The following is a 14,866-nucleotide window of genomic DNA, read 5'->3' as shown; positions in this document are numbered from 1 at the left end:
TCTATGCCATTTTCTAGAGTCCACATATATCAGCTAAGAACCATGCTTTTATTTCACTAAGAAAATGCAGCGAGGACTTCCACATGGCCAAATCATCATGTTTATCCATCTTTCTGTACAGTCCCCTATATAGGTTTGCATCTGTCAGTTAATTTAGATGTCTTCTCATATAAATCAATCCTCCCACCCATGTACTAAATTCTACCCCTTCTCTTATTTCCATCATTGTGATCATTATTCTGTGTCTTTGTTGCATTATAAAACTTGACTCTCCTCGCGTCTGGTGAATTTTCTCCAAACTCACCAAAAAAAGGTTTTAATTTCTCCACAACAAATATTTTATTGCCTCCCACATCACATCTCCCACCTCATTTCTTTGTGGCCTTTTTGTCAAACTCCTGGAAAGAATGATCCTGTTAAAAATGTAAATCAAATCATGCAATTCCACTGCTCTACATGTTCCAAAGTCTGCTCATCTCAGAGCAAAGGCAGTGTGTTTACAATGGTCAAATGCCTCCACATGCCTTGTTCTTCAGCTGCTTTCTGACATTGCCCCTCACCATTTCTTCCACTCCCTTATTCACTTCTCTCTTATTCATGTCTCCTCACTGACACTATTTCTTTCTTTTTTTTTTGTTAATTGACAGAAGAGCTCAGGCTTTTTCCCTCTTCAGGGTGGCATCAGTGGTAAAGAACCTGCCTGCCGATGCAGCAGACAGGAGAGACGTGGGTTCAATTCCTGGGTCAGGAAGATCCCCTGGAGGAGGGCATGGCAACTGGCAACCCACTCCAATATTCTTGCCTGGAGAATCCCCATGGACATAGGAGCGTGGCGGGCTACAGTCCATGGGGTCACAGAGAGTCTGACATGTCTGAAGCAACTTGGCACACACTGCTGGAGTCATGCTTCCTCCAGTGAAAAAGATTACTTTCTCACTGCTTCAGATCACTGTTAAGATGCCCCTTTTGCTGGTGATGTCTTCCTTGGTAATCCCACATAAAATAAAACCTCTAGTCCTTCAGCATTCTTAATCCTTCTTGCCAGAGTTCATTGTTCTCCCTGTGTGGGTCACAAATGTATTATATACTTACGATTGTTTGTTTGCTTCATTTATAGAGATGCATGTTCCTTGAATGTGGGGACTTCATGGGGTATGTCATCCATCACTGTATTCCCTACACCTGGAAAAGTTTTTAGAATATGATTGATAGGGGAGACAATTAGAATAGGGTGCGTATTCTCAGTCACTAAGTCACTTTGTGACTCTATGAATGATAGCCCGCCAGACCGCTCTGTCCATGGGATTTCTAGTAAGAATAGTGGAGTGGGCTACCATTTCCTCCTCCAGTGGATCTTCCTGACCCAGAGATTGAATCCAAGTCTCTTACATCTCCTGCCTTGGCAGAAAATTCTTTACCATTGAGCCAACAGGAAAGCTCTTGGAACAGGGCGATAGATAGTAACTAGATGGAATTAGAACAAAAGGTATTAACACAGGGACATTACTCTTTGGGATTACTGTGATTTTGTGAGTCTGGCAGTTTTGATGGAATTATATCTGTCAAGCAGTAGGTATATCAGAGTTCATAGCCCTATGTCCTCTCAGTGGATAATGCTTGAAACATTGATGTATCTGTATGCTCTGGGAACTCCATTTCTAGCCTCTATGCATCTCTTCCTCTATGTATTTATACCACATCTTTAGATAGATTCTGGGAAAACGAGATCGTTTGAGTTGTCACAATGCCTAGTTATTTTTGATCCCAAAAAAGGCTGAATGAGACAAAGATAGATGATGGGCTTGCCCACCATTTAATTTGTACATGGAACCAAGCTGTTTCCAATTCATGGGGTCGCAGAGTCGGACACGACTGAGCGACTGAACTGAACTGAACTGAACCACTTTAAGCAGTAAAACCAAAGAAGTCAAAGTTAACCTAGAAACAAAGCCTGAGCTTTTAGGTGTCACAGAGTCCTGAAACAGAAAAGGTAATCATGTTGCTCTCAATATTGAGGGTTTATGATGTATTGTGACAAATTTGGAAACTCCGTTTCTCTTCCTTATCGCAGTTGGCTAATGGGCTGCCAAAATAATTTCTTGGACACAGTAGCTTAATAACTCAGGCTCCCTAAAGCCAGAAGTACAGAGGTCCCCTTTCCATGCAGAGCTCCCCAGCCGGGGCTCTAGGAGCTCAAGGCTGGTTTTAGTCACACTTCTTTGGTGCTGACCGGAGCCCCTCTCATATACTCTTGTCACCTTGTTCCTAAGAAGTCCTAAGGTGCCTGTTGGCTACCTGCATATCTGTTTCAAAGGAGAGCAAACTGTCTTCCAGAGCCAGACGAGCACTCAAGCACAGGACTGAGGTCAGGACACTGTTGTCTGAAGACAGACACTGAAAAGTTCTCCCAGGGCTGGTACAGGCTTCAGTTGCGAGCATGCAATCCCTGGCTCTGCCAGAACACTCTCCTCCCGTAGAGAGCTATTTGGTGTTTGTTTGTCGACGTCTTCAACCCCAGGGACCTGGGCCTGCACAGAGCGTATCTTGACATGCACCAGACCCCCAGTGCTCACAAGAGGATTCCCAATGTGAGCAGTAACTGCCAATGCCTCAGTAGGCACTGTGCATAATGCTGTTTGGTTTCCTGTTAGTTTGCAATAGCCAGGTAGAAACAGGTAATGCAAAAGAAAAGAGAAAAATTCAAAAGATAAAGTTTCTTGGATCTCACAGAAATTCTTGGAACATGGACATTTTTATCTTGGCCCAGCATCAAAAGATTGGGGCACATAGCAGCAAGACAAAATTTTTAAAACCACAGGACACTCAGTCAAAGGAGGTCTCACTTGACACTCGGTAATACAGTCATAGACTAGATGCCAATGTAAAAAAATTTCAGTTTAAGAAACAAACAAAAATTTCAGATTTATATTGTCAATGTCCCTATATAGAGAACCCTCATCATTATATTTCTATTGATTCCTACTTTTTATGCCCCTTTTTAAAAATGTGTTTATCAGCTATACTTCCTGCAGAAAATAATTAAAGCAATAGAAATAGACAAATTCATAGTCAAAATGTGGCTTGAAGAGGATATTATCCAGAAAGGAGGACTAGGAGAATCCTCAGCAGAACTTTGCTTCATCAGTGGTGGTGTCAAAGGGATTGCGAGGGCAATGAGGTGTTCACCCCTGTGCTGGTAAATGCAGGAAGAGTCTTGGTGTTAAGAGTCTCAGTAGGCAAGAGTGTTTCATGGCTGAGTAATATTCCATCGTATATATTACTCAGCCATAAAAAGGAACACGATTGGGTAATTTGTAGATATGTGGATGGACCTGAGTCTGTCATATAGAGTGAAGTAAGTCAGAAAGAGAAAAAACAATATTGTATATTGATGCCTATATGTGGAATCCAGAAAAGTGGTACAGATGAACCTATTTGCAGGGCAAGAATAGAGATGTACATGTAGAGAATAAACTTGTGAACATAGTAAGGGGAAGAAGAACCTTACCATGTGTAACATAGTTAGCTAGTGGGAACCTGCTGTACAGCACAGGGAGCCCGGTGCTCTGTGATGACCTAGATAGGTGGGATAGGAGGTTGGGGGGAGGGAGGTTCAAGAGAGAGGGAAAATATGCATGCATATAACTGATTCACTTCATTGTACAGCAGAAAATAACATATTATAAAGTAATTATACTTCAGTTTTGCTTTGGTTTTTTTAATAAGGAAAAAAATTGGGATTTTTTTTCTTGTTTTACATGATTGTTTCTGTAAAGGGAATCCCCTTTCTCTCTCCTGGTTTGCTGATGTGAGGAAATTCCTTCCAGCATACTTTGCTCAGTTCCTTCTAGGCACAGTTTCTAAAAATCTCTATGTAATGTGACATTTCTCCTCTCAACACTTCTGGGAATGCCTGCTATATATAGCATCAGATTATGTATCAACACTTTGGATTACATAATTTTCTTGAACAAAATTTCATATGCCAATAACACATAGAGGCTACTGCCTTGCATAATTCCTATTCTCATTCAAAATAGAGATATTATAATTAATACACAGCAAACAGTGATTTTTTTTTGCAAAAATAGAAGGTGGGATTGAAAGATTTTTATTTATATTTTCTTTTTCTAATACCAAATGCCTCTGTTTCCCTCTCTGCTGGGCTGCCACCTGTCCCCAGCAGATGCCTTCTGTATTAATCCTTCAGCAGTGACCATTGCCAGCTGATTCCTTGAACTCTCAGGGTTCTGAGCAGGAAAACTTTTCTTTCCTGAAGTTATTCTCTCTCTCTCTTTTTCACCTTCTCTGCTATTTTAGTTCCCTTGCTATACCCATCACCTATTTTTCCTTTTCCAGACTACATTAGGAGAAGGAAATGGAATTATAAAATACTTGATAATCTGTAAGATTGGTTTATATGCTTCCCAAAAATACTACCTTCTCCTATGTGACTGGTTTTCTGTTGTGGAGGAAATTTGTTTGATAAAAGAAATAAGCCCAGTTTTCCCTAACATGCTGAGAATAAAACAAAGGAACCTATAAAAAACAAAATGACTTTATAGTTATATTAAAATACAATGACAATATTGTGTTTGTCTTTACCTCCTTCCAAATTACATCAGTCTCAGAAATAGCCTCTGATCACTATTCCTCTCTGTCTTTCTTAGAAATTATATGATGATATCCTAAGAGCAAATGCTTCTGTGTCCGTATTAGAGAAAATTTTCCCTATGTCCTCATATCTCCATGAAGGAGCAATCACCCCTTGCATGGAAAGCACTGTGGAGCAGTATCTGTTTCTTAACTGTTATCTGAACTTAAAGAGGCAAGATTATAATTAATTATCAATCTCTAATACAAGTGAACTTCTTTGTCATGTGACCTGGAGCTAATTATGTCTCTTCATCTTATTTTTCTAATCTAAAAAGCTAGGATCAATGATATTATACTTCATGAGATTTTCTGACATTTAGGAAAACAAATTAGGTCAAAAACACATCATATACTACATATAATAGGTACTCAATAAATTTTAGATCTTATTACCTGATATCTTTACACAGTCTTTTGGTTGTTGTTGTTGTTCAGTCGCTGAGTCATGTCTGACTCATTGAGACCCCATGGACTGCAGCACGCCAGGCTCCTCTGTCCTCCGTTATCTCCTGGAGTTTGTTCAAATTCATGACCATTGGGTTGGTGGTGCTATCTAACCATCTCATCCTCTGCACCTCCTTCTCCTTTTGCCCTCAATCTTTCCCAGCATCAGGGTCTTTTCCAATGAGTTGGCTCTTATCATCAGGTGGCCAAAGTATTAGAGCTTCAGCTTCAGCCATCAGTCCTTCCAATGAATATTCAGGGTTGATTTCCTTTAGGATGGACTGGTTTGCTCTCTTGAGAGATCTCCAATGGACTAGCAAGTGTCTTCTCCAGCACCACAATTTGAAAGCATCAATTCTTTGGTGCTCAGCCTTCTTTGTGGTCCAACTCTCACATCCACACATGATTCCTGGAAAAACTATAGCTTTGATTAGATGCACCTTTGTTGGCAAGGTGATATCTCTGCTTTGAAATATGCTGTCTAGGTTTGTCATAGCTTTCCTTCCAAGAAGCAAGTGTCTTTAAATATCATGGCTGCAGTCATCGTCTGCAGTGATTTTGGAGCCCGAGAAAATAAAATCTGACTCTGTTTCCACTTTTTCCACTTCTGTGTGCCATGAAGTGATGGAACTGGATGCCATGACCTCAAGCCAGCTTTTTCACTCTCCTCTTTCACTTTCATCAAGAAAACTCTTTAGTCCCTCTTCACATCCTGCCATTAGAGTGGTGTTATCTGCATATCTGAGGTTGTTGATATTTCTCCCAGCAATTTTGATTCTAGCTTTGGATTCATCCAGCCTAGCATTTTGCATAATGTACTCTGCATATAAGTTAAATAAACAGGATGGCAATATACAGCCTTGTCATACTCCTTTACCAATTTTCAACCAGTCAGCCTTTTGGTACCTTTCTGAAAAAGATGGTTCCATGGCTCAAAACAACCCTTTGGATTTATTTCTGTTTTATTTTAAAGAATTATTAAATTAATGAATATAAATGTAAGTACAAGTCTTCACATCAATTAAAATCTCAATTAATGATGTTATTATATTTCATTCTATCTGCATAAGCTTACATTTTACTCTTCTTCTCCTTGATAAGGTCTGTTTAAAGAGAGAAAATTCCTCTTGAACCAGTTGATGCATTAACTGGTAGAACTTCCTGCATCACAATTGGAAGTTTGGGCTCAGACTAGGCAGAGAATAGGAAATGGAGCTATCCATGGTGTGGAGATAGGAAAGGTCAATTATAGAAATCAAATTTGCTCCAGTTTTCCTTATCATCACAAACTTTGCAGTTCATTGGGAACATCCTCAAAGGCTTGATGTAAAAATGAACAGATGTCCTGCCTTTTAATTTAATTTCTGCCTAATTTTATGCAAAGACTAACCATTTTTCTTAAGTCATTTTTATTACAGTTCATACAAAGAAGAGCTCTTCCAAGTAATTACTTCATAAAACTTAAGGGAATAAATCACAGAACTTTAGGATTTATAGGAAATAAAGACATGAATCTTCTTTACATGCCAGGAGAAAACCCCCTGAAATATGCTAAAATCATAGAACAGAAAAAAAGAGACTGACTGGAATGAAATATCTTTCTTTGCAAATGCCTTGTTTTGTCTCCTGGAGAAACTGAGGCCCAAATAAATTAAGGAAGCGGCCAAGTCCACAGATGATGTATGTTATAAAGCTATACCATTCCTAGGACTGAATCTGTACAAACACCTGGCGATGAATATCATTCATCCCTGGAACAGAAGTTCTGTAACTTGACAATGAATCGCATAGTCATTGGCTACAACAGAACTAAAGATACAAGCCTGAGCAGTGATGAGAATAATAAGGAATAAACAAACAAACAAAGAAAAATATATGCACCCAGTTATTAGTTTATGTCCAACATTGTACTCGGTATGTTGAATGCATTTTTTTTTAAGCCACCAGAGGGCTGTTTCTACCTCTTTCCTCTCAGAAGCATCATGGTACTCTAAAATGAGAATTGAAAGTTAGGGAGGGTCAGTGCCATTAGATCAAAGCCCAGATTCTGAGATTGACCCCTTGGGGAAACCTGGAAAAATAGGCAGTTTTATTCTAACTCTGTTGTGAAAAAAAAAAAAAAAGTTTAATATAGTTCATTGTTTAGAATTGTTTAGCTTTAATTCCTTGGAGACCACTCTTTCACTTCTAAGGTAATTTCCCTCAGGCATACATGAGGGAAAGGCGTTTTTGAAAAGCGTATCAGCCCAGTTATATTTACTAGGATGTAAGTATTTGTCAAAAATAACTGAACTGTCAATGAACTCTGAAAGAGGGCTATTAGGAATTTAAATGTGAAATTACATAAAATTGTCTAAAGCACAGTAAATTGCACAATAAATCTGCTTAAAATTTACTTAGGAGACCTTCTCCACTTTGAGAACCTAGATTCTCTAGGTTAGAAAAACAGCAAAATTAGAACTGTTTAGCCAGAATGGCCCTTCATGATAATCTATTTTAACACTAAGTCTTAATTTGCAAAGTCCCGGAGGAATGAAATGATTTCCAAAGGTCTTACTTACTGACTCAGGAAAGATTAGGACATATAATGCATCACTCCAATCCAGGGCTATTTTCCCTAAGCCATACTGTCTCCACAAATGTTATCTACAAGTGAATAGACAGACAGACAGACAGATAGATATAGATAATTATTCCAAAAATAAATCTTTAAAAAATGCCAGAATTTAAGGATGTGGTATCAGGATACTGGGAATAAAGACTAAGGATTCAAGAGAAAAAAAGACTAAGAAACAATTTCAATGTTCTATGAAAAGTTAGGAAAATGAAGTCAAGGAATCCAAGGATAGTTAGACTTTTAGAAGAACCAATTAACAGTATTTAATTTGACCATGAAGTTAATGATAGGATAGCAGACTGAAGATACGTTGGAGAGAAGGTTATCTTGTTTTCTGCTCTTTATCATCCTATTTAAAGTTTGCGGAAAGTGGTGAGGAATACAATGAAAGCATACATGGGTAAGGAAGTAGATATGTATACATATTTTAGGAGCTCACTTGTCTAAAGTTAGAAGGCTGCCATTCAGTCTAAGCCATTTTTGTGTACAGAGATGTTGACCTAGTTTTGTCTCAATTTTTTTGAGAAGCAGAAAAATCTGGATTGTTTGTGATATATTCCATTTTCTCTGGAAGCCCATGTGGATAAAATAAAGCATGTTTCTTAGTGGATTCAGCTTAAAAGTAACTAGTTCAAGCATTTAGTGCATTGTTGTCAGCATGTGGCCATTTATAATAAGACCTCCAAATAACCTGCAGATCAAATGATTTCTTACGTTGCCATGCTCTCTAGGAAAGAACTTACAGAGAATAGTGGAGGGCCAAGGACGGAATCTTGGTCAACACTAAAATTAAGGAGTAGGCAAAGTAGAGAAGTCTGAAAGAAAACAAAGAGTCAGGGCCAGAAATAAAAGAGACTCAGGTAGAGTAGAATGGAGACTAGAGCATTTAATGAAAAGAGTGAAGCCAGCTGCATCAAATTCCACCAACTATTCACAAAAGCAGAAATTTAAAGCAACCATTGAACTTGTCAATGACCAGGATATTAATGGGTGCTGTGTTGTTAGTCTGATGTTACCAAAATGAGATTTCTAAGCATTTGGGGACAAAAATTATGAGCATCATTTTATGAGCTGGAGCTGCTTGTAAGTGTTCACTCTCCCTTCTCTGATAGGTCCAGTGAAATTCAGAGCTTTTTTGGTAAGAGACTAGATCCATCAATATTATCAAGAAGAAAGACCCTGGACTTTTAATAGATCAGTTTGGTTAGAGCAATGGTGACATTAAAGAGGAATCAGGAATAATTAAAGAAGGAAAACCAAATAATGACTAGCCAGCAAAGGACTTAAAATGCTGTGCTCAAAACTCCAAACTTACGAAGTCTTTACTGAGCAACCTTCATGTATTATTCACAGTGTGTACACTTGACATAAATGATTTCTAATCCTCATGGTGATATAGGACTTATTATGTTATAATAGGTAAAATATGAAGACACACCAGAGAAGACACATTTGGTAATCTGTGTCACATCTCTCAGATCAATCTCTGATTTCAGAGAAGCATGTCTCTTATGTTTCATAAGAGTACTGGACTTAAAATTTCTGCTGTATTTCTCTAGTTTTATCTTTTTGGGCTCTTGGCCAAATTCTTGAGAGCTTGCTCAGCTGACACATGAAACAACCCAACTATATAAAGGAACTGGCATGCCAAGTGGTCAGCCTCTACCCATGTTGATACCAGTTATGGACAAATGTTTCTATATCTCATCCTTTAAAGTGACACATTCCACATGGTACTTTAAAATTAGCTAGAAAGATTGAGACCCCTGAGTAGTCAACAGTGAGAACTAAGTCCTTGTCTCAGCCTCTGCTTTCAGGAAAACACTGAAACATCCAGAGCATCTGGATAATTATTAGAAGGTTCATTATGTAGAATTGGATCCAACCTTCAGAACTTTCTGTTTACTTCACTCAGGTGATCATCTTCTTTGCACTGTATCAAGGAAAATCTGCACCAAAAGTCAATTAAAGAATTTGGGGAGTGGAGAGACAAAGAGACATTTTTTTGATTTTTAGCTAAGACACAACTGAAAGAGATGTGCAGGAGAGAGTGGAAACAAAGATCCCCCAAAGAAAGGAGAATCTTTATATTAATAAGACAATTATATTGTAACAGTGTATTGTCTTTCGTTACAAAGCCTCACACTGATAAATCTTCTGTAGACTTCACATGGAATAAGGTGGTTCTCCAGCTCTGCCTTTTCAAGATTTACTTCCCTTCTTGTGGAAAAAGCAGGCTCCTGGGTCCTACAGTTTACTGTGTTTTCCCTAGGGAGTCATTGTTTCCTTTGCAATTTCAGGAGTATTTTTGATGGCTTTGACAGTTAAAACTTGCCTGACATTTCCAAAGCAGCATACAACGAGGAAACAGCTGAGAGCTTGATTTTATAAGTATTTTCAAAGAAAAGAGAAGCATTCTCTTCCAGATTTGTCATCCCTTATCTTAATGAACCTTAAATTGATAGATTAACCAAGCCAAACTTACGAGATTTTGCTGTTAAACTTAATAAAGCTTTTACAAATGGATTTGACGCTTTTCAAGGCTCACTTAAAATAGAGAATCATTTGAGATCAGGGTAAAGGGTTATTAAAAGAAACATTTGGGGCACTGAAGGACAAAAATACCTATGGCAAACTATTTGAAACAAAGTGTTTAATAATGAGTAGAACAACATTCTGTTTGCTTGAAATAGGACCCATCAATTCAGTTCAGTCGCTCAGCCATGTCCGACTCTTTGTGACCCCATGGACTGCAGCACTCTAGGCTACCCTGTCCATCACCAGCTCCCAGAGCTTGCACAAACTCATGTCCATCAAGTCGCAAACTCATGTCCATCGAGTCAGTGATGCCATCCAACCATCTTATCCTCTGTCGTTCTCTTCTCCTTCTGCCTTCAATCTTTCCCAGCATCAGAGTATTTTCCAAAGGGTTCTTTGCATCAGGTGGCCAAAGTATTGGAGTTTCAGCTTCAGCATCAGTCCTTCCAATGAATATTCAGGACTGACTTCCTTTAGGATGGATGCTTGGATCTCCTTGCAGTTCAAGGGACTCTCAAGAGTCTTCTCCAACACCACAGTTCAAAAGCATCAATTCTTCTGTGCTCAGCTTCCTTTAGAGTCCAATTCTCACATCTATACTTGACTACTAGAAAATCCATAGCTTTGACTAGACAGACCTTTGTTGGCAAATTAATGTCTCTGCTTTTTAATATGCTGTCCAGGTTGGTCATAACTTTTCTTCCAAGGATCAAGCATCTTTTAATTTCATGGCTGCAGTCACCTTCTGCAGTGATTTTGGAGCCCCCCAAAATAAACTCTCTCACCATTTCCACTGTTTCCCCATCTATTTGCCATGAAACAATGGGACTGGATGCCATGATCTTAGTTTTCTGAATGTTGAGTTTTAAGCCAGCTTTTTCACTCTCCCCTTTCACTTTCATCAAGAGCCTCTTTAGTTCTTCACTTTCTGCCGTAAGGGTGCTGTCATCTGCATATCCGAGGTTATTGATATTTCTCCTGGCAATCTTGATTCCAGCTTGTGCTTCATCCAGCCCGCCATTTCAGATAATATATTCTGCATATAAGTTAAATAAGCAGGGTGACAATATATATAGCCTTGACGTACTCCTTTCCTGATTTGGCACCTGTCTATCGTTCCATGTCCAGTTCTAACTGTTGATTCTTGACCTGCATACAGATTTCTCAAGAGGCAGGTCAGGTGGTCTGGTATTCCCAAATCTTTCAGAATTTTCCACAACTTATTGTTATCTACACAGTCAAAGGCTTTGGTGTAGTCAATAAAACAGAAGTAGATGTTTTTCTGGAACTCTCTTGTTTTTGGATGATCCAACAGATGTTGGCAATTTAATCTCTGGTTCTTCTGCCTTTTCTAAATTCATCTTGAACATCTGGAAGTTCACAGTTCACATACTGTTGAAGCCTGGCTTGGAGAATTTTTAGCTTTACTTTACTAGCATGTGAGATGAGTGCAATTGTGCCGTAGTTTGAGCATTCTTTGGCTTTGCCTTTCTTTGGGATTGGAATGAAAACTGACCTTTTCCAGCCCTGTGACCACTGCTGAGTTTTCTAAATTTGCTGGCATATTGAGGGCAGCATTTTCACAGCATCATCTTTTAGGATTTGAAATAGCTCAAATGGAATTCCATCCCTTCCACTAGCTTTGTTCACAGTGATGCTTCCTAAGGCCCATTTGACTTCACATTCCAGGATGTCTGGCTCTAGGTGAGTGATCACACCATCGTGATTATCTGAGTCCTTAAGATCTTTTTTGTACAGTTCTTCTGTGTATTCTTGTCACCTCTTCTTACTATCTTCTGCTTCTGTTAGGTCCATAACATTTCTGTCCTTTATTGTGCCCATGTTTGCATGAAATGTTCCCTTGATATATCTAATTTTCTTAAAGAGATCTCTTGTCTTTCCCATTCTATTGTTTTCCTCTGTTTCCTTCCACTGATCACTGGGGAAGGCTTTCTTATCTCTCCTTGCTATTCTTTGGACTCTGCATTCAAATGGGTATATCTTTCCTTTTCTCCTTTGCCTTTAGCTTCTCTTCTTTTTGCAGCTATTTGTAAGGCCTCCTCAGACAACCATTTTGCCTTGTTGCATTTCTTTTTCTTGGTGATGGTCTTGATCACTGCCTCCTGTACAATGTCTTGAACCTCCATCCATAGTTCTTCAGGCGCTCTGACTATCAGATCTAATCCCTTGAAAATATTTGTAACTTCCACTGTATAACTAAGAGATTTGATTTAGGTCCTACCTGAATGGTCTAGTGGTTTTCCTTACTTTCTTCAATTTATGTCTCAATTTGGTGATAAGGAGTTCATGATCTGAGCCAGTCAGCTCCGGGTCTTGTTTTTGCTGACTGTACAGAGCTTCTCCATCTTTGGCTTCAAATAATATAATCAATATGATTTCAGTATTGACCTTCTGGTGATGTCCATGTGTAGAGTCTTCTCTTGTGTTGTGGGAAGAGCGTGTTTGCTATGACCAGTGCGTTCTCTTCGCAAAACTCTACTAGCCTTTGCCCTGCTTCATTCTGTACTGAACACCAAATTTGCCTGTTACTTCAGGTATCTCTTGAATTCCTACTTTTGCTTTCCATCCCCTATAATGTAAAGGACTTCTTTTTTGGGGGGCTTAGTTCTGGAAGGTCTTGTAGGTCTTCATAGAACCATTCAACTTCAGCTTCTTCAGCATTACTGGTTGGGGCATAAACTTGGATTACTGTGGTATTGAATGGTTTGCCTTGAAAACAAAGTGAGATCATTCTGTTGTTTTTGAGATTGTAGCCAAGGAGTCCATTTCAGACTCTTTTTTGACTATAAGGGCTACTCCATTTCTTCTAAGAGATTCTTCCCTACAGTAGTAGATATAATGGCCATCTGAGTTAAATTCACCTGTTCCAGTCCATTTTTGTTCACTGATTCCTAAAATGATGTTGTTCACTCTTGCCATCTCCTGTTTGACCACTTCCAATTTACCTTGATTCATGGATCTAATGTTCCATGCTCCTATGCAGTATTGTTCTTTACAATATTGGACTTTACTTCCATCACCAGTCACATCCACAACTGGGTATTGTTTTTGCTTTGGCTCCATCTCTTCATTATTTCTGGAGTTATTTCTCCACCCTTCTCCAGTAGCATATTGGGTGCCTACCAACCTGGGGAGTTCATCTTTCAGTGTTATATACCTTTTTGTCTTTTCGTACTGTTCATGGGGTTCTCAAGGCAAGAATATTGAAGTGGTTTGCCATTCCCTTCTCCAGTGGACTACATTTTGTCAGAACTCTCCACCATGACCTGTCCATCCTGGGTGGCCCTACATGGCATGGCTCATAGTTTCATTGAGTTAGACAAGGCTGTCATCCATGTGATCAGTTTGATTATTTTTCTGTGATTGTGGTTTTCATTCTGTCTGCCCTCTGCTAAGGGATAAGGATAACAGGCTTATGAAAGCTTCCTGATGGGAGAGACTGGCTGTGGAGGAAACTGGGTCTTGTTCTGATGGAAGGGGCCATGCTCAGTAAATCTTTAATCCAATTTTCTATTGATAGGTGGAGCTGTGTTCCCTCCTTGCTATTTACCTGGGGTCAAACTATGGTGGAGGAAATGAAGACAATGGTGACCTCCTTCAAAAGATCCCATGCATGCATGTACTGCCACACTCAGTGCCCCTGACCCTGTACCAGGCCACCGCCAACCAACACCTCCACTGGAGACTCCTGGACACTCACAGGCAAGTCTGGGTCAGTCTCTTTTGGGGTCACTGCTCCTTTCTCCTGGGTCCTGGTGCTCACAAGGTTTTGTTTGTGTCCTCCAAGAGGCTTTTTCCCTAGTCCTGTTTAAGTTCTGGTGGCTCTATGGTGGGGTTAGTGGTGACCTCCTCTAAGAGGGCTTATGCTACATCCGGGTCTATTGTACCCAGAGCCCCTGCCCCTGTGGTAGGCCACTGCTGACCCGTACCTCTGCAGGAAACACTCAAACACTCAAAGGCAGGTCTGGCTCAGTCTGTGGGGTCTCCTAGTGCTCACAAGGTTTTGTTTGAGCCCTCCAATCATCGCTGGTGGGTATGATAATAACCATGTGATTCGTGATTATGGGTATCACATATGGGTTTTCCTAAAAAAACTTAGAATTTTTTTAAGTAAGTAAAAAAATACATAAAATTAAGACATAATTATTTACAAGGAAAATGTTTTGTGAAGAGTGAATCCTGTTAAATGGAAAGTCTCTAAGTCTCTTTGTGTGGCTTTTTTTTTTTTTTTTGCCTCACCATATAGCTTGCAGGATCTTAGTTTCCCAAAGAGGGATCTAGCCAGGGACCCCTACAGTGGAAGCTGGAGACTTAACCACCAGACCACCAGGGAATTTCCAGCTTGGTTTGCTTTTGGTTTGGATGTATAAAGATGGGCAGGAGTAGATTACAGCAGGACAAGTGCAGGGGAAATGAATGAGTCTTCCTTATTTAGTAAGAGGGGCTGCTAACTCCCTGGCAGCCCACATGTGAGTGAGGAAAGAAGAGAAATGAGGAAAAAGAGTGAAGGAAAGTCATCTCCGGAGAATAGGAAATAGGCAGTTATGACCAAAAAATGGTTTGTTTGGTTTTTTTATGGCCTTTTTTAAA

General features: G+C 39.5%; 1 protein-coding gene across 2 annotated transcripts in view; it reads left to right on the top strand.

Moving 5' to 3' along the window:
- LOC145514263 (uncharacterized) overlaps positions 1-14,866 on the top strand; it is a 1,003,391-nt gene that overhangs the window by 725,683 nt on the left and 262,842 nt on the right. For both annotated transcript variants that reach the window (XM_081511608.1, XM_081511609.1), the window contains one exon: positions 13,797-13,978. In XM_081511608.1, the coding sequence (XP_081367734.1) occupies positions 13,886-13,978 (93 nt within the window). In that variant the 5' untranslated portion in view covers positions 13,797-13,885. The remainder of the gene's footprint in view (positions 1-13,796; positions 13,979-14,866) is intronic.

The sequence above is a fragment of the Giraffa tippelskirchi genome, chromosome 7 (assembly GCF_054371585.1).
Source record: "Giraffa tippelskirchi isolate mGirTip1 chromosome 7, T2T-mGirTip1v1.2.pri, whole genome shotgun sequence".
NCBI classification, from domain to species: Eukaryota; Metazoa; Chordata; class Mammalia; order Artiodactyla; family Giraffidae; genus Giraffa; species Giraffa tippelskirchi.
The sequence above is the reverse complement of the archived record's forward strand: the minus strand, read 5'-3'. Positions and strand labels throughout refer to the sequence as shown.